The 21,138-nt window shown below is 39.5% G+C and overlaps 1 protein-coding gene across 8 annotated transcripts in view; it reads right to left on the bottom strand.

Annotated features, from left to right (window-relative positions):
• The window catches only part of TNIK (TRAF2 and NCK interacting kinase), a 392,286-nt gene that overhangs the window by 134,744 nt on the left and 236,404 nt on the right, over positions 1-21,138 (bottom strand). For all 8 annotated transcript variants that reach the window (XM_053221211.1, XM_015088561.3, XM_027061444.2 and 5 more), the window contains exon 4: positions 11,970-12,095. In XM_053221211.1, coding sequence (XP_053077186.1) covers positions 11,970-12,095 — 126 coding nt within the window. The remainder of the gene's footprint in view (positions 1-11,969; positions 12,096-21,138) is intronic.

Genomic DNA, 21,138 nt, shown 5'->3' with positions numbered 1-21,138 from the left:
GGTGCTCTCTCAAGTACTAGTTATGTGACCCTGGGCATGTATGTTCTCTAACCACCCTGGGCTCAGCACCCTACCACCATCACTATAAAATACAACATAAAACAATAAAATAAAATAAAATAAAATAAAATAAAATAAAATAAAAGAAAAGAAAACAAAATAAAACAAAATAAAATAAAATAAAACAAAACAAAACAAAATAAAATAAAATAAAATAAAATAAAATAAAATAAAATAAAACAAAATGTTTGGTGTGAACACTAAATGTGTTTATGAGTGTAAAGGTCCTAGCAGTCCCAAATCTTAAACTATACTTATTACTTTTTATCTGTTGGTCTGTCTGCATTTTTAAAAGTGAGCAACCAGGAAGAGTTTCCAGCTTGGAAGATGGTATCAATAGCTTCCCAAGATCCACTTCAAATGGCTGACAGAACATGGGGCACATGCATTTCTATAACCTCTATTAACAAAAGAGCACAAAGAACACATGGCTTTTTTTTAAGCTTGTATCACATGGCAAGAAAAAAACAGTGGTGCATTCCAGGATGTCGGATCTTTTTATTTGAGGCTGAAGAGGTAGAGGGAAAGGTTTAGAAGGAATGGTACATTTGAAATGCTCTTTCCACACCACCGAAATAACTGGGTCAGAAAATAGAATACACTTGTGTGTCACTTGGGAAAAGAGAAGAGAGACTGGGTTGAAGGTGAGAACAGAACCAAGCTCAGGCAGGAAGGGGCCTGGACCTGGAACCGTGTCACTGAGTAGATATTTAAGAAACAATATGGTGAAGCGAGACCCAATTAAGAGGGAAGGGGTTGGGGTGCCTGGGTGGCTCAGTCAGTTAAGCCTCTGACTTTGGCTCAGGTCATGATCTCACAGTTAATGAGTTCACGCCCTGCATCAGGCTCTGTGCTGACAGCTTGGAGCCTGGAATCTGCTTCGGATTTTCTCTCTCTCTCTCTCTCTTTCTCTCTGCCCATCCCCTGCTTTCACTCTGTCTCTGTCACTCTCTCTCAAAAATAAATAAAACATTAAAAAAATAATAATAATAAAAGGGGGAAAGTGTTGCCTGGATGATTTGGACACGTATTGTTATCGACATTAAAAAGGTTAACTTTTAAAAACAAACAGTTTGCTTTTAATGTTTACTTATTTTTGAGAGAGAGTCAGAGCGAGAGTGGGGGGAGGGGCAGAGAGAGGAAGACACTGAATCCAAGGCAGGTTCCAGGCTCTGAGCTATTGGCACAGAGCCCGACGTGGGGCTGGAACCCATGAGCCATGAGATGATGACCTAAGCCGATGTCAGATGTTCAACCGAGTCACCCGGGTGCCCTTTAAAAAAAACAACAACAAAAAAACAAAGTTCTAACATATGTCACAACTTACATGGTTGTTTGTCATGTATTTTTGTCAGTTGTCTTATATTTCTGTTTTCTCTTAGAGGCTGTGGGGGGAGGGGGCACTTATTATGCCCTCCTCTGCCTTCCCCTCTCCAGGACAATATTTAAGCAAAAGGTCTTAGGTCTCAGCTGAGCCCAGAAGGAATTTCAGAAGAACTGCCTGAGCCAGCCCTGAGCTCACCTCATCAGGAGGGGTCTTCAATATGGAGTCACCTGCTGTGGTCACTTCTTTACAAAAAATTTTTTTAATGTTTTATTTTGTTTTTGAGAGACAGAGCTCACCTCATCAGGAGGGGTCTTCAATATGGAGTCACTGCTGTGGTCACTTCTTTACAAAAAATTTTTTTAATGTTTTATTTTGTTTTTGAGAGACAGAGCTCACCTCATCAGGAGGGGTCTTCAATATGGAGTCACTGCTGTGGTCACTTCTTTACAAAAATTTTTTTTAATGTTTTATTTTATTTTTGAGAGACAGAGAGAGACAGGGCATGAGCAGGGGAGGAGCAGAGAGGGAGACACAGAATCCGAAGCAGGCTCCAGGCTCTGAGCTGTCAGCACAGAGCCCGATGCGGGGCTCGAACCCATGAACGCGAGATCATGACCTGAGCTGAAGTTGGACGCTTAACCAACTGAGCCACCCAGGCGCCCCTGTGGTCACTTCTAACCTGCACTTTCCAATCCTAATCACCTCTGAAATACTTTTAAAAGGTTTATCCTCAGAACCAACTTAAGAAGCTTAGGATGATTTCTGGGGTCCCTACAGTATTCACCGGTCTGCTAGTTAACTGGTTTTAAGATCCTATATAAGAAACAATGCTTTATGATATTTTAGAATTGCAGGCACTGGCCCCAAACACCTCAACTTGTTCCCCTCGCATATCACCAGTCAGTCACTCACAAGAATAACTGACTATTAACAGATCCTTCTCTTTTATAGTAAAAGGAGGAGAAAGAGGCAGGGAGAGGAAGACGAGGGAGCAGGATGCTTAAGGTCTGTCTAAAATGAGAGAAGTTCTGGGGCACCAGGGTGGCTCAGCCAGTTAAGTGACTGACTCTTGATTTTGGCTCAGGTCAGGATCTCATAGTTCATGAGTTCAAGACCCGCATCGGGCTCTGCTTGGGATTCTGCTTCTCTCTCTCTCTCTCTCTCTCAAAATAAATAAATAAACTTAAAAAAAAAATTGAAATGAGAGAAGTTTGTATTGAGCAACTGAAGGGGCATTCTAAGAAATGGGTAGGAAAGATAAACACCCAAGAATTCACAGCTCTGCAGAGGATAAGCATCTTGACCTTGAAGGTCCAGAAACATCAGAAAGGCACAGGATATTTTTATCATGTGTGGCTGGGAATAGCCACGGATCTCATCTGCATGATTTATGAAGGTGTAAACAAAACCAGTACTTTGTTATGGAATGCTGTCTCACTTGTCAGAGGTAGTTTAAAGTCCCACAATATAAAATACATGTGCATGTAAGTACAGAAATTGGCAGGTGTACATATGAACGTGTTTACCATTTAAGCCAACTTATGGAAAAGTAAAGTAAAACTGGTGGGAATTTCAAATTTGGAAATGCATTCATTTTTAAACTAGCATGTATTTGAAAAGAAAAATTCCTTTAACTTCTACATTATATTTTTAGACTTCAGAACAAGTGCTTGAACTATAAATTCTAAGTTTTGCAAAGACAAAAAATTGAGTCCCAAGGACGTGAAGTCTCCCAAACTTTGTCAATATAGTTTCTGGATAATGAACGACTTTATATCTTGAGAACGACAATGGGAGTTTGAATATATGGAGCCAACTGGTACTTTTAGCGACAAGAAGCCTGTGTAAAGGACAGGCCCACTACAAGGGCTCAACGGTTACCATGTCTAGGGAGAGAGAGCCTCAGAGTTGGCATAAAGCATTCAGGGAATAAGCAAAATTAGTTGCATCTTGTATTTGGTTTCTGGTGCTCAAGTTTCTCAGTATGTATGCAAGCTCAGCTGGGGAATTTTTCCTGTTAGGAGTAAACCATTACGTGTCCACTCTGCTCACAGAAACTAACCTTATTAAGGCTGTTAAGAAATGCTCAATGCTGCTGGTCAGAATGTTACAGCCAAATAGAAGAATTTGGGGAGGGGATGGGAAAGCAAGCTTTCGGACAAGTAAAAACAGGAAAAGAAGAGAAAATACTAGCCTCAGAAGATTTATGATTAAGCGGCTTGATAGTTGAGGATTTTGAGAAGCATTTAGGTTAATGAGACACAGATTTTGGTTCAGAATTTATCTAGAAAAGGAACCAGAAGGTTTGTTTAGACCAGTGGCAGAATAACTCTGGGGACACATAAGTCTTCCTTCTGCTCAGGTGAAAAGAAGTTTAAGCACATTTCAAATGAAATTCATTGGGATAAAAGAAGAAATCATTTGTACATTCTTGTCACAGAATCACCCATGGTTCATAAAAATGGCTCTTTTAAAGCTGATCTCAGGCCCTGTTGCAAAGTATCAAATTAGGTATGACTTTAACTCTGTGTTTGTAACTAAGTAACCTATCTCTATAGGTCGTGCAATAGGACAGCTCTGAGACTGGAAGCCTGTTTACAATCATTCCTCCTAATATTTCAGGCACTCCTTCTAGAATTACCAAAGTTAGCCTTTCAAAAATTTCTACTCACAAATAATAAGATTCAATTACTTCTCCAGACAAATGACCTAGGCTCTATATATATGAAGAAAGGAGTTCTTTAGTTATACAAGTGACAAATACTGATTAAAACAATCAAAAAATAAATAAAAAAAGGAAAGAAAAGAAAAATAAAGCCTCATTTCTGATGCATAGAACTCAAAAAGGAGAAATATTAATTATTCAAAGGACTCAGCTACAGGTGGCTGAATTTTTAATAATGCTATTTGCAGCATTTCATATTTATATCTTACAACAACCAAAAATGTCAATGGGCATGATCTTTTTGCCAGGAAAGATGCTACAGCAAATGTAAACTCTAGCAGACCTAGGTCTGGAGGTTGTGGCCAACATCACTGCAGATTCTAGAAAGGATCTCTCATTGGTTCATCTCAGTATCTTATTTGCAGATGATCTTATGCAGGAGCTAGACACCTAACATCAATATGTGAAGTTTAGCATGTATGGAAGTCACCTGGGAGTGGTGGAATTTCTGGTACAAATTGGAGCAGGTGTGTGCTCCCCAAACAGTTATAACACACTGCTGCTATTGGGGGTTTCAGGCCCAGCATTTTCAAATCATCCTAGTTTTCAAAACTTTTTAAGGAATCCAGACTTTTGCAAGAAATTGATTTTTTCTAATGTTGCCATAACTAAAACACCGTCATCTTATGTGACTAAAACTAAATACATTCACCCAGACAGTACTTAGCCTCTGGGCTGCCAGTTTGAAAACCCAGGCCTATTACTCTAAAGTTACCATTTTTATATGGAAGAAACCAGATGTCAGAGATGCTGCCTCTGCCAATACTAGAACCCAGGTCTCTGGATTCCAGATCAGGTTTTAGCTAACGGTGGCAATGCTTGTCCCCTCAATGCATACATAGTTTCTGAACTCTTAGCTTTTCAAGGCTACACTGTTGCAATCTAATGAATGGCTTACTGAGACATTTCAGTACAGTAATCTGCTGTCTTACTTGACCACCCTACATTTTGGAAACTAATCAGATATTATTGCTTTTGGGGTGCCTGGGTGGCTCAGTCAGTTAAGAGTCTGTCTTCAGCTCAGGTCATGATCTCACCATTGGGGAATTCCAGCCCCGAGTTTGAGTCCTGAGCGTGCTGACAGTACAGAGCCTGCTAGGATCCTCTGTCTCCCTTTCTCTCTGTTCCTCCCTTTCTCTCTCTCTCTCTCTCTCCCTCTACTCAAAAATCAATATTATTTAAAAAAAAAAGAAATTTATCATTGTTTATAAGATATTCTAGTCCTGGGATTGTAGTAGTATGAGAAGACAGCAAAACATGTATGATTTTGCCTTCTAAGGTTAGAGTATTAGTACCCCTAATAGATGGTACTTGTCCCTCAGTCCCAGTGCCTGAATGCTGTGCAGCAAAATGGAGAGCTTCTCATCACTGAGATGAGGTGGAATGAGACGGCCGTGCTGTGTGACAGAGCTTGCTTGTTTCCAAGAGATCAGAATCTTTATTGAAAGAGCTCCCCTTTTTGATTTCCGGTTCAGGCCCTGAGCGGTTGATAAAGGAGAATTACTTAGCCATTATCAGAAGTAGCTGTATTTCCTCAAAGAGCTGGTACTAAACAAGAGTTTATCTCTACAACAAGACTGATAGAATTCGCACAGATTATAATTCAATCAGACACCTAAAACAGCACATGTGTTGGCTGGTAGGATATGTGCAAAACCTCTAGCCACAACAAAAGAAATAACTGGGGAATATTTCCTGTAGTCTGGATACTGGGAATGCGTGTTAGAAAGTGCTGCTTTGGAAGCTTGATTGGCTCAGTCAGTTCAGCATCTGACTCTTGATTTCGGCTCAGGTCATGATCTCATGGTTCATGAGTTCGAGCCCTAAGTTGGGCTCTGTGCTGACAGCATGAAGCCTGTTTGGGATTCTCACTTGCTGCCCCTCCCCACTCACACTTATGCTCTCTCTCTCTCTCTCTCTCTTAAAAAAGTGCTGCTTTGGTTGCTACAGGTTATGTCTCTATATAATTCACAATAACATTTTTATATAAATGTAATCCTAACAGAATGCCATTAGTCCAAAGAGTCAACTATCTGTGATCTTTGCAATTGTTTGCTAAAACATTCCCAAAAGTCTTAAGGTACTCCTCAAGGCATACTTCTTAGACTTCCACATCAGTCTTATTAGTAGCTAACTGGTCCTGCTACCCTCTTTGAAAATTGGGGAACTGAGGAATGGAGGTTAAAGATGAAGTCAAAATAAATTAAACCCAAAGCATCAATCCTATTTGGAACACCAACTTTTGATATCAGAATTATTTTTTACAACTTAAAAAAAAAGAATGTAAAACTCAAGGGCTTGATTCTAGCATAAGAGAGCTTGGGGTTAGCTAGCACACTGGCTTTATCACTCAACAGCTGTAAGACTTGGGGTAAATTTCTTAACTTCTCTGAGCCAAATTTCCTTATCGGTAAAGTGGGGATAATGATAGATCTAATGTATAGAGTAGTTGTAAAGATCTAATGAAATAATATGATAATGCAAAAAAAAAAAAAAAAACAACAAAAAACCCAAAACCATAACATTTGGCATATGAGAAGCAAGCAATAAATATTATCTGCCACTGTTATTATTAACACAGAATGGCTCAAATTTAGTGAGTCGGAGCCCTTGGAATAATGATACACAACCATATTCTATAACCAAGTTTCCACCAACATTGTACTCTGGTATTAATTTCCCATTATGTTTCTATTCTGCCTTTACTTTTCCAAGTTCCCCCTGAGTTTGTTACCAAATAGAAAGAGCACAACTAGAAAAAGAAGATGCCCTCATCCTCATAAGCATTTCATGGCTTGGTATTTTTTTCCCCGGTAACACAGAAGCTAATGGACGATTACTAGTGGGGATGGTCCCTGCTAGGCCCTCTGTCTTCCAAGCAGAATGTGGGTCCTACTTAATTGCAGGTGGTCAAATGGAATGTGAAGGCCTGGCCCTCCCTTGGGGCCTGGGTTTGGGAGAGACCACTATTTGCAGATCTCCCTTTGCCAACCTCAGGAAGGGGATTCGCTTGCTAAAACAGTCTCCTAATTGGCCTCCCTGATTCTACTCTGGCCTCCATCTGGTCTAGTCTCAACCCAGAAATAAGAGAGACCCCTTAACTACGTGGCTCATATTCCATCCCTCCTCTACTTTCAAAACCCTCCAGTGGCCCTCCCACCTCACTCAGAGTAAGAGCTGACATCTTTCCAATGGTCGGTAAGGCCCTGCATGATGTGGCTCCAGGTCTCATCTCCCAGGTTTCTGATCACACTGCTCCCATTGTTATTCTTGGAAACCACCAGGCTTGGAACACGCCTCCTTGAGTCCTCTACAATGGGACTTCCTCTGGATGCAACCCCATCAACCTTTCCCTGCTCTATTAGGCTCTTGTCAGCTTCCAGCACTCTCTACACTTTTCTTACTAATTATATTTATTTTCTATGGTCTGTAGCAGGAGTGTAAGCTACATGTAAGTAGGGGCTTTCTTTAGTTTTGTTCATGGATATATTCTAAGTGTCTACAAGAGTCCCTTTTGTCTAGCAAGTGCTTGATATATATTTGTAGGATGAACAAATGAATGGTGACTGAATAAATGAATATATACACTTGCAGACTCTTGATTCCCAGCAACCATAGCTGTCTTCGTGGGAGGAGCAGCTGGCCAGGGTGAGAACTGGCAGGCAGCAACTGATTCCCAAGAATACGAAATCTCCTGTTCATGCCATGCAGATGCAAACAGGCTTGCTGCTTTCTCCCAGTGCCTATTGGAAAATGGACTGCAGGTCCGCTTATTTAAAAACAATAACAACAAACTTCCAGTGCCTTTCACAGAACTTCAGGCCAAGCTAAATTGTCACATTTCAGGATGCCTGCATTCTGACTCTGCATTCATCCATTAATGAGCTTTGAGGCCCTGGGAAAGTCAATTAACTTCCTGGGGATCCAGCAAAATAAAAGACGACTAATTTTGTTTCCAACTTAAAAAATTGCAGCATTAGGAAAAGGGTAAAAATAAGTGAATCCCTGCTTGACCACTCCTCTCTTTCTTTCAACCAATTTCTAATAAACATCCAGATTTTAACAATTCACTCTCACAAGAAAACCAACTCTCCTATCTGGCCCATCTCACAAAAGAAATGATAAATAGTTGGGTGTGACTCAGCTTGTACTATTGCAAGTGATTCCTGAAGGTGGTGGTTCCAAAGCTACATTAATGCTTTCGTTTAATTTGGAACCAGGGCCCTGACCAAAGAAAAAAACTCTCTGCAGACAGCATTAAAACAGCTATCATTCTCCACTTGTTATCTGCTGAAGCTTATGGCAATATGGGGTCATTGCTAAAAAGCTAGATTCTTGATGACGTAGAAGTCCTTTAGGAACACAGAGATATTCCTACTGGAATCATCTTATCACTTCCTGTCGAACTTTTAGTCCACAAATAAAATGAACTCTCAAAGTACCTGCAGCCATCTGCTTTGTATCGACATTATTAGCAAACAGGTCTGTAGAAATAATAATCATTTTCATTTACAGTCCAACTATTCTATCAGCCTCGTATGCTCAGCACCTTCCTGGCACTGAGGCCACAGAGATGCAAACACAGTCCTTGCCTCAGATTGCTGACTGTCTTTGAGGAGCAAAGACAGCCCAATGGGGAGCAATTAAAAAAAAAAAGAAACAGAAGTGGCTCTGATGTTCAACGTAAGAGAAAGTTTAGAAGAAAAAGAAGCAGACATAAGAAAGAAAAAAAATGTTTTAAAAGTTAAATTAGTGAAATTACTACCCAGATACAAGTATCTTCGACACCATTGGTATCCTAGACATCCCCATCATTTAAATAGACAGTAGATACATTTTTTCTTTTATTTCCTTTTTCTTCCTTTTTTATTTGCCAAAAATGAAAATGTATTTTATCTAATCATAGTATTTTTAAAAGTCTTTAAAAAAATCCCATTATATAAGTTAATGTTTTTGCACTATAAATATAAATCTACATCATTTTAACTGGCTGATGTGTCCTTTCACAGTGTCCTTTAATGGATTTACTTAAGCAATTCCCTATTGGTTACCTTCTACATACATCTTTACACAGTTACCCAAATATTTATTTAGGATACATGCCTGTATATCTATCTGTGTGTGTGCGCGTGTGTGTGTGTGTGCGCGCGCGCGCGTGTGAATGTTTATCTGTATGCATCCCAAATGCCCTTGAGTAAAGATAGAGTACCAGCCTCCAATCTTCATTTCCATAAGCAGGGGGTATGAGTGTCCATTCTGGGCATATCATTTAAAAAAAATCTTTGCCAATCTATAAGTTTAAAAAATGGTATCTAATTCTTGTTCTGTTTTGCATTTATATTGTTGGTATGATTATATTTTAAGAACATCTTTACAGGTAATTGATAATTCTTACTTTGCTAATTGCTGCCTCATTCTTAACTCAATCCTTCTTTTAGTTCCATATTATTTCTATTATACCATATTATTTCTATTATTATTTCCAAAAACTCTTCCTCTCTAAAGGCGACTAAATTCTTTCTCATCATATATAAAATATTTTTCCTAAATTAGTTACTTGCATTTTTACCTTGTTTTTTATGTTTTTTTTGTAATGAGAATCTCAAAAAAAAATGTATACAGGCAAGTCCATCAAAATTCTGTTATGTGGTCAGCCCTTGCATATATGGCCTCGTTTATCTTTTTTAGTACTATACAGTTATAGCTTTTTTCTCTTACTATTTTTACATTTTTAATTTTCACATTTATACCTACTATACATTTAAGAGGCCACAATTAAAATATTACTATAACTTTTTCAGAAATCACATAAAAATATATAAAATCAATGTGATCATACAAAGTGGGTTTATTTACCCCAAAATACCTTTTGTATTTTAAATTTAAAGATGGGCTTATGGGGGAAAATATACAGTAGCTCTTTTCACTTCCAAAGATTATAGTATTCAGTTATCAAAATACATGAAAATCTTGTTATTTTTCTGAGCTAACATTATAATATTCTTTTTGGTCACCAATTCTGTTCACCGTGTATGTTTTATCTTCTCAACTGGACTACAGACAGATGTCTTTGCATTAAGAGAGTAAACTGAGATTCTTTGATTAGCTGTCCATGAAACAGTAGTTGCTGGATTCACACAATTTAGTATATAATTTGGCATATAGTAAATTCTGTCTAATTAAAGAATTTTGTGTGTCAGACACATAGTAAGAGCTCTAGAAAATGAGTAAGATGGTAAGTGGTTAAAAGGGTATTTTTAGAGTAATTAATCCAAACAGCAACATATGGAATGAACAGAGATTCAAGAAAGAGAGAGAGAGGTAGGTCAAGTAGAAGTCTACTGCAAAATCTAGGCTTCCACTGAATGGGCCCACATGAAGTTAGCAAAGGAAGATTAAACCAAGACAGCATTATAAGCCAGCCTGAGAGATAAGAATGAATAAAAGTTTCATGGACAGAAACCACGAAGGTGAGAGGAAGAGCAATCTAAGCAGGGCAGGGATAGGAATAGTGGTTTTGGTAGCAGATATACTGAATTTACCTTCCTTCAGTGGGACAGCTGTCTCACAAACTGTCAAAGATACAGGACTGGGGCACATAGCTAACTAGAAAAGAAACCAACCATGAGAGTAAGTACATGGTATCAGATACTGTTTTAGGTATTTCATTCACAGAACTGGAATTTAAATTTCAGTCATCCACACATTAGCCAGAGATGAGGAAAAGACCCATAGAACTTGGTTAGATTATTGTTCCACCATTTCTAGCTACATAGACCTTGGGGCAATTTACTTACCCTCTTTGTAAACCTAAGTTCTGTCATCTAAGAAATGAGGCAAACTCTGGAAAACAGTATGGAGTTTCCTCAAAAAATTAAAAATAGAACCACACTATGACTCAGCAATTGCACTACTAGGTATTTATCCAAGGGATACAGGTGTGCTGTTTCAAAGGGGCACATGCACCCCAATGTTTATAGCAGCACTATTGACAATAGCCAAAGTATGGAAAGAGCCCAAATGTCCATCGATGGACGAATGGATAAAGAAGACGTGGTATATATATATATATATATATATATATATATATATATATATATATACAATGGAGTATTACTTGCCAATCAAAATGAATGAAATCTTGCCACTTGCAACAAGATGGAATGGAACTAGAGGGTATTAGGCTAAGTGAAATTAGTCAGAGAAAGACAAATATCATATGACTTCACTCATATGAGCACTTTAAGACACAGAACAGATGAACATAAGAGAAGGGAAACAAAAATAATATAAAAACAGGGAGGGGGACAAAACATAAGAGACTCTTAAATAAAGAGAACTGAGGGTTGCTGGAGGGTTTTTGGGTGGGGGATGGGCTAAATGGGTAAGGGGCATTAAGGAATCTACTCCTGAAATCATTGTTGCACTACATGCTAACTAACTTGGATATAAATTAAAATATGAATTAATTAATTAGAAAAAAAGAAATGAGACTAAAAAAAAATGAGACCATAATAATGTCCATCTCAAAGAGCTGGAATAAATGACATACATAAAAGCAAATAGTGTGATGCCTAACTCAATAAATGTGGTCACTAGTGGAAAAACCAGAGAACTTAACAACTGGCTTTAGGGATGGCCCACATTAAGGGGTAGAAGATAAAGATACTTAAACAATGGAAGGTATTTAGGGAAATGGGAAAGAACCTTGAAAACACAATGTTATGGAAATTATGGGGCCAAGAGTTTCAAAGAAGGAGTTACTTAATCCAATTTAGTCATGAGGACAGAGAAATGAACCATTCAGCCCTGGTTGTTCTTCCTGTAAGTAAAGTAAATTTGGGTAGCACTACATACCCAAAGTTGGTCATCCATGCCTGGTGGGTTCTTTTTGATAAAAGCACCATAGTATGTAGCAATATTCCGGTGATGAGAATACTTCTTCAACATGTTAATTTCTTGTTTGATTTCTTCCTCTTCATCCTGTATTAGAATAATAAATATTATGTCATGAACAGCCACTGTGTTTAGTAGGATTCTGTTTTTCATCACCATCTATATCAACTACACAATAAATTCTTTCTTAAGTTTTATTCTTCTGTGGTGGTAAACAAGCATACTGACTACAAAGAAAAAAATCACAAGACATCAGATTGGCAATCCTAGAGGCTCTTCTGTTTGTACAGCAAACAGGCATAGTATGCAACCAGCTAGAAAGAAAAAGCTCATCCTTTCACCTGGAAAAGATCAAGGTAGACAGACTATTGAAATAAAATTCACTCTCGGCTTCTGGGAACTATGTCCACTGACTACCTATCACTGATCATATCTGATCAGTAGGAAAGATTGGGGAAAGAAAAAAAAATACAAGCTCTGACATTTAAAATTTGTTAGGTTCATTTTCTTTGAAGCCTACTTTTATTGAAGTAACTGACTGAAGATGATGAAAGTCAGCTGGGTAAGTTCCCTAGATCTGAAGAAGTTCACAAAACAGGGGAACTCATCTCACCTTCTGGAAACTAAACATAAAAAGAAAGGGGGAACGTGGCAGTGCCATGGATGTGAAAAGAGGTAACTCTCCTACAGACTAAGTTTCCTGATGTTCGGGTTTCATTCATTCTTAGTTTCACTTTGGAGTCCATCAACTTGGCCACTTTTGGAGGCCCTGGCACTATCGGTGGGGGTGCATGTGCTTTCCCATAATTTTATTTTGATATGTACACATCAGTTGGATTTATTTCTGAGATTGGCGAGACAAAATTCTATCCCAGGAGAGTTATGTGAGATGTGCATTAGTAACAATTATCTCTGAGGGTAGGTTGTAACATCACCTTTACCTAAAGGCCGCCCGTGCTGTGTCCCTGTCTGTCCCCTTGCAGCTTGGGCTGCTTGGCCTCACTTCAGTCTCTACATTGTCGGGCCCTTCTGCAGTTTTCCATGTGATGTCTTCTTTCCCCGTCCACCTCTGGACACAGCTTTTACTCATTATTCCTAATCGAGCTTAAAGGGCCCTCCTCAGGATGTCTTCCCTATTTCTCTCAGGCCATGTCAAGTCCCCCCTGCTGTATCTTATCCACCTCCTACACTTCACACAGGCACCATATTTGTTGGTACTGGTGTGGAGATGTGTCATAATTGCTTTTCTACTCGATGCTCTTCATGGATTGTAAGCTCTCCTCTGCCTTCAGGTCTCAGTTCCAGAGTCCCTTCGCCAGCAAAGGTTTCTGATCTGTCTGACTTGGTTCTAGCCTCATGGATCATCACATGTGTATTCCTTTGTAGCACCTACCAGAATTGCAATCTACATTTATCTGTCCTATCATTTGATTAAGGCCTCTCTTTCCTATCAGCCCGTACCAACTGTGAACACAGGAATGGTGCCTGCTTTTGCTCTCTGTAGCATGCCCAGCACCAGGCAAAGTGCCGGTGAACAAATACAAATAAAAGAGAGGACACCTGCAAGGACCCCGCTACTACAGTGGCATCAGGGGTACTTGAGAGGAAACGGTGAGGGTGAGATGAGAACGGTGAAGTGCTGACATTTCTTCATCATGAGAAAATAAGTTTTAGTGAAAAACAATGGAGATTTGCAAACCCAGGAGAGTGAAGCCTCTTACATGTCACAAGTCTTAACAAAATCAAAGACTAACTGATCTCAAAATAGAACATACGATTGCGGTGCTGAGCTAAGGAGAAGCATGTGGCCCCAACATTGAGGAGGGGAGTCCAGGAGTGAGGGGCTGGGACAGTGGCTGAGGGAAGGGATGGCATCCGATGACCAATGGATTCTTCCCTGCAGCTATGGGAGACTACCTACACATTCACTGTAGCCTGAGGACAGACTGACCTTCACAGACCTTCTACTTGTTGAAGGGCCCCTGTAGCATGCCTCAAATGTCTTACTATGGTGCAGATTAAGCTATTTTAAACTTACCATGTGGGCCAAATAATTGTGGATGAATGCAGGATGTGAGCATATGTACTTTAGGGAAGCCCAAACAGAAGGAGGAAAACAAACCTGAGGGTTTCTGTGAGCAGCCTGGTATCGACAGCTGCTTCCATTAAAGAGGCAACTACCTGGGGCAGTGAAACACCAATCACTTTCCAATGGCAGCCTGCCAATCTCACCTTTGGCCATTCTTAGAGACAAGTTGGTTGTATAAGCATCGCTGCCGGCCTCCTAGCTTCTCAACAGGATGGAGGGTGATGTGGGACAATCCAAGAGGGGAGAAGTATCCTTTTTAAAAATGTTTATTTATTCATTTTTGAGAGAGAGAGAGCGCAGAAGGGGAGGCAGAGAGAGAGAGAGAGAGAGAGAGAGAGAGAGAGAAAGAATCCGAAGCAGGCTCCAGGCTCCAAGCTGTCAGCACAGAGCCCGACGCGGGGCTCGAACCCACAAACCGTGAGATCGTGACCTGAGCTGAAGTTGGACGCTCAACTGACTGAGCCACCCAGATGCCCCAGGGGAAAAGTATCTTAAAAAGTTTACCATACTATTATGAAAAACAGTTAAATAATAGTGTGGTTCAATATATAATTAAATCCAAAATAATACTGGAGATCGGAATGAAGGCAGCAAGTTCTCCATCACTTTGCGAAGGTAAACTGAGGCAATATGAAAATGAAGAAAGCATATGCACTGAGTCAGAAAAATGAGGGTCAGCAGATGGAGTGCATGTTCACTTTGGGCTCCACTCTTTTCTGGCTACATGGCCTTAGGGAAGCAACCTCACTTTTATTTTTATTTGTATTTTTTGAGTTTTATTTATTTAAGTTATCTCTACACCCAACGTGGGGTTTGAACTCACAAACCTGAGATCAACAGTGGCATGCTCTTCCAACTGAGCCAGCCAGGCATCCCTAACCTAACTTTCAGAACTTAAGTTTTCTCATCTAGAATTACATACAGATTTATAATAGTATTGTATTATATGCCCAGTCTTTTGTGATATTTGAACGAAGTATGTTTGAGTTATAAATGCAAAATAAACACTGTTATTAATCTTGTCAACCAAAAAAATAAATACATAACAAGGGTGAAAGGGCAAGAATGGAAGTATCTTGAATTTTAGTTTAAACTGCACTGTTTCCAAACACAATTATGGAACCACTGTGGGTCATGGTTATGGAGCTTTAGCATAGAACCTTGATTTGGAGGTTATGTGACCTTGTAAGTGGGCGTGCATTTTATCAGGCCTTCAGGGCTACGGTTTATCCTGATTTCTAGTCTAGGGCAACGGTGGCAGCAAGTTAGGCAGTGGAACTGAAAAGCACACACGTACTAGTAACTATGAGAACTTATTCAACCATTCCATAAGCGGTCTACCCTCTCACAACACAGCTCATTGAAAAGGATGAGGTTACGATGGTTTCAAAAAGACAAAGATAACAACAGAGGCTAGAATTAGATTTCAAAGCTGTAAGAAAAGGATCTCTTCTGTTTTGTAAATGGGTTATTCCTATGTCTGAAGAATTAAGCAAAAGGATCAAGCTCACTGGGAAACAAATGAAAAAAAAAAGTAATGGTACTAAATTGTTACAAATATTACAAGGGAATAATTTTTAAAAGCCAAGTCCAAGATACTGGGAAGAACTATTACTTCAGTACTGATACTGCAAAATCTAGTCCAAGCTGATTCATTATGTACCCTCAGGCATTGCATAGATACTCTCTGGATATCAGCCATTTTCACCTGTGATTGAAAATAAGAATATCTATTTAAGCTGCCTCTCAGGGCTTGGAAAAAACTAAGTGCTTATTTAAGCATAGCTTTATTGTCAAAAGAAAGAAGATTGCTTTTTTCACAAGATCATGGGAATCTATTTATTGCTTAGTATTTGTGGTAGACTTGGACTGGGAGGGAGACAGAGAGGGAGTAGAAAGGCCAGGATATTCTGCAGCCTCCTTCATGAAGAAAGGGAGCCCATTAGTTCTTCTTTTTGTCTCTGGGCTCTGCCATGTGACCTGCTCTGGCCAATGGAACATTAGTAAATGTGCCCTAGCAGAGGCTGGAAAAGTACCTGTGCACTGGGGCATGCTCTCTCTTATTGCTGGCAGACAACTCTTCCATGTGAGAAGAAAGTGGTTTTCACATGCAAGGAAATGGATGCGTCCAGGAGATGCTTTTAAGCCATTGACTGCCTCTAATGACGATATCATATAATAATATGATACCAGGGTTATAAAACATAGCCAAAGCCCACCTCCACTATGTCCCAGAAACTGTGTGTGTCATCTTATTTCATACTCAAAACAGCTCTGTTAAGTAGATGATTTAACGATCCCATTTTACAAGTGAGGAAAATGAATTTCACAGAGGTTAAGTAACCCCCAAGTTCATTCGTATTTTAAATGTCAGAGCTAAGATTCAAAGCAAGATTCCTCTGACTCCAAAGCCAGTGCTCTTAATTCTCTACTGAAAACTCCAGTTACCCATGGTGATAAAACAAAAGCTGCTAATCATGAAAGAAGTGTCTGGGAACATTTCAAGCCAGGGATGAAGAGAAACGCGCCTTTGGTCCTCCAATTAAAGAAGCTTGTTAGCACACAATAGTATTTGCTTATGAATGATATCAAGGGATAAAAGAGGGATTTTAAGTTGCATATTTAATACATGGGGAATATACTTTAAGCACCTATACTATGCTAGGATTTAAAAATGGAATTAATAAGGCATTTAATATTAGTGTGCTCTATAACAAAGAGTTTGACCAACATTTAGCTCTCAATCCATGGAACAAGAGTAAAACTGCATAACTTATAATAATCCAAGGGACGGGTCAGTTTCAATTCAGAAGTATGAGATGTATAGACTGGTAAGTGCCACTACACCCTAGGCATATGGGCATCAGGTAGAACCACTTCTGCTCCTGCTCAACCAGTCCTGCTTTCCATAGCACTTGTTGGCATTAGGCAGTTGTTTGTATTAATTTTCCTATCATTCTCAACTCAACTGTTGACAGAATATAACATGAAGTTGAAGATAATTTATTGTTAAAGAATCAGAGACTATTAGAATTTAAAGGGGTTGTTGACATTTTCCAGAATGTACGTTTTAAAATAATTTGTAATAGTGAAATCCTTTCCTCCAATAGAAATTTTATTCAGGATGCCAACAAATATAGCATCAACAAAAACTAGACTTTTAAAATCAGTAACATTTATTTTTGTGAGTGTAACTATGCGATATCTAGTTATCAAATTAATCAATGACAACAAAGAAGCTGTTTTAGTGAATACGTTAGATGTTTGAAAGAAATATAAAGTCCCATATCAGCTTCAGTATCTCATTAATTTTCAGTTTTGTTTTGTTTCCAAGGCATAGAAAAAACAAGATAAGTAATTGCAAATTTCTCTTTTTAAACAGAAAACTCTGAAATTTCAGTGGAAATTCTTCTTCCTGAATGAAATTGTGCACACGAACGGAGTAACTTAGCAGTACAAATTAAGAGGCTGCCATTTTCCAGTGTGTTTGTTGGTATGTAACATACAGTTTGAGGTTTGTTTTATCACAGTTTATTAAACATGAATATATATTAAAAATTAGATAATATTTAAGCATGTACGGATCTCGTAAAATTATCTCAAGGTGGGGTTATGCACCTGTAAACTGTATTTTTATACATTGAAGGAAACAAACCCAGAATGGCCCAATGACCTAAGCCTTGAGAGAACTGGGACTTTGCCTTGACATTCTGTAGGCAGTGCCTGGATTTGCTGTATATGTTAGTCTTAAGCTAATGAATTCATTCAATAAACATTTAACTCCCTACTGTACCCCAGGCACAGTGCTAAATGCTAATAATATAATAATACAACAATGGGCACCATGGATTCAAGCTCTGCCACAATGAAACTTAACTATAGGCTAGTGGGGAACACTGATGGAAATCAAAGAATGACACAGATGCATGAACAGTTGCAAACAGGAGAGGTATGGATAGCTAATCTAATTGGAGGCATCAGGGGAGACAGCACCAAGAATTTCAAGTTTGGGCTGAATTCTGAAGGTCTTGTCGGGGGTACCCAGTTGGGAAGAAAGAAAAAAAGTGTGACATGGTGTGACTATGGAGGGAACCAATTTTCGTGCAGAAAAATAGTGACTGCCAAAGCCCTATAGATGGAAGGGGTACGGCATGTTGTCTTCTATAGGAATTGTTGGTACCATGGAGAGAAAAAGGAAAGATGTCGGCAAGAGACACTGTGATAATAATAATATGCACTGAACATACTGTTCTACATGTTGTTCTCAAAAACTTTCTTTATAAATAACTATGCTTACTTCTCTTACAAGAGAGGGGGTGTGATCCACAAGGCAAGGTTAAGCAACATGCTCAGGGTAAGGGAGCCCTGAAATGTCAAAACTAGAATATACCCAGATGAAACAATCTACAGTGCTCTTCTTTCCCATGAGGCTAACCTGCTCTCTTGCTGGGAAATTTCTCTTGCTGGGAAATGCTATCCCTTAGAGATCCAGCTAGCACAGCCTGATGTGCATTTTTCTCATACCCAAGCTTCCACTGATGATGGCTCCTTATAAAACCATGAATTAAAAAAAAAATAAAATAAATAAAGACCCTTGATCAAGTTAACACAGAAGTAAATGAGTTTTACTCCTGGTAGTGTTGTCACTAACTTGCCTCAAGTCTTACATAAATGAGGTGACTTATATCCTCAGGGACCCTGCACCTATAATTCAGGTAACAGCTCACAGGAATTGGAATGAGTCTTATCTGATGGTATAAACAGTATAATTGATAATGCCTCCCCTTTGTGTTTTGGTTACCAGGAAAAAATAATTTTCTAGTTTTCTGTGGCTTATCATTTGGATTTGTTTTTCTTTTATCTGGTTTTCTACTCTTTATAGTTTCTCTGGTCTCTTGTTTTCACATATATATTATCATTTTGTATAGCATCTACTATGCCCCAGGTTCTAGGTTAGCGAGCCCTGCAGGAGGTACAGAGATGAAAACTGCACAGTTTCCATTCCTGGCTCATTAAAGTCAGTAGGCTTTAAATGAGGGAGGACTTTCCATAAAGGGAACACAAGGGGTGAGCTTCAAGTCACTGGGAAGAGAGCCAACATATTGATGGGGAAGTCAAGCCACAAAAGAAAAAAAGCGCCCAGTAAGAGAGAACCTGATAAAGTCCAAAGGTGGACATACATATGAAATGGAAATGTGCTGGCAGCACAGAGGAGGGAGTGAACGTACAGAAGGAGACCCCACAGTCTGCTACCGAAGAGCCTGGTTGCAAACCTGGATTTGAATAGCACGCTCAATGATCCAGGTACTCCTCATACCTCTGTGTGCCAACATCCTCCCCTACACGTATCTCAACTTCACTAGGGGCATAAGAGAATTAACTATAATTTTGACCAAATGCTTAGAGGTACACAAATGAAAGGCACTACTGAATACAAACCGTAACGATGTACAAATATTTTTAAAAATGAGTGAGCCTCATTGTTCACCCTCATTAGTTTGGGGGCATAGACAGTAGTTTCCAGGGTCATTCTTTGCTCTTAAGGAATCTGTCTGACATGCGTGCATACATATATGACAAGTCTATACACCCAGTGTGCGTGCACGTGTGCAGAGACCTGGACAGACATAAGCCGCCAAAAGGGGGATAGTCTGTAGGCAAGACAGGGGGAGATGCTGAAATGTGCAGGCAGTGGGCAGCTCAGCTTGTTCATTTTTAGAGCTCTAGAAGCTTTCTAAGTTCCAAATGCTGTATACCATACAGAACTGATGCACTAAATATAGCCTCCAAGGTAAAAGGTATTATGGACACAAAAATAACATGTTTATCTTTTCTTTGTTAAAAGTTCTCATCATGTGCTTTATCAGACGATCTGTCTGCTAAAGATGCCTACCTGAAAAGCCCCAAAGGAGAAGTCCCAAAGAGGCGTCCAGAGGGGTCTCTGAAGCAGAAGAGTGTGGGCTGGGGATTCCTAGGCTTTGTTGAACCCATCTGAGAGTGAGACTCCTAGAGCTGAGAATGCCCTTCTCCCAGCACTAGTAACACAAAACCAAGATCTACTCATCCTCGGATCTCACTTACCTGTCACTTTATCAGGAAACATACTAGCCACCCGGATAGATTCGTTTCCTCTTAAATTCTCTCTTAATACCCTCTGTACAGTCCTTAGAAGCTAATCAAAACTGTGATTAAGTAATTGTTCGGCTATTTTTCATGTCTTTTATACACGTTGGAACGTAAGATTCCAGAAGACAGAGCCTGTGTCTGTTCTACTCACTGCTATCAGTCCAGAACATAGCACACCCTTTCATTCTTAAATGAATGAATAATTACGGTTTCAATCTTCGGCTTCTAGAATCTAGCTATATACATTCTCTCCTAGATCCTGCTCTATAGTAGGTCATTTGGTACATGCTTGGGGTGAGACATTGTTCAGGGTAAGACTAATAACTCTGTAATTGAGGTGATGAAGACAGGGCTGATTCAAACCATTTACACACATCAACAAGAGACTAACCCGGGGATGGTGCACAGTTCACAGCATAGGCTGCCATCTCCACACTATCATCTACTAATGACAGAAGTTCAATGCATGCTCTAAACTCTTCTTTCCATTCCTATCGACTGCCCCATTCAGGAATTCACTGTATCTTACCAGGGCTAATAATTAAGATCATTTATTGAGGACCTGTTACGTGCCAAGCACCAGATATTATATCATTTTAGCCTCAGTATAAGTTTGTGATGTCTGCATTTCCAGCCAACACATAAGAAAAATGAGACTCATGGAGTGCCTGGGTGGCTCAGTTGGTTAAGTGTCCAACTCTTGATTTTGGCTCAGGTCATGATCTCATGGTTTGTGAGTTCAAGCCTCACATCAGGTTGTATGCCGAGAGCACAGAGCCTGCTTGGGATTCTCTCTCTCCCTCCATCTCTGCCCCTTTCCCCCCCAAGGTCATTGTCAGTAAGGAGGTAGTAGGTGATCTCAGCTCTACCTGAGTCTGCAGGCCATGCTCCACGGATACTCCCTCATCTTTCATT

This window comes from Acinonyx jubatus, chromosome C2 (assembly GCF_027475565.1).
Source record: "Acinonyx jubatus isolate Ajub_Pintada_27869175 chromosome C2, VMU_Ajub_asm_v1.0, whole genome shotgun sequence".
Lineage (NCBI taxonomy): Eukaryota > Metazoa > Chordata > Mammalia > Carnivora > Felidae > Acinonyx > Acinonyx jubatus.
The sequence above is the reverse complement of the archived record's forward strand: the minus strand, read 5'-3'. Positions and strand labels throughout refer to the sequence as shown.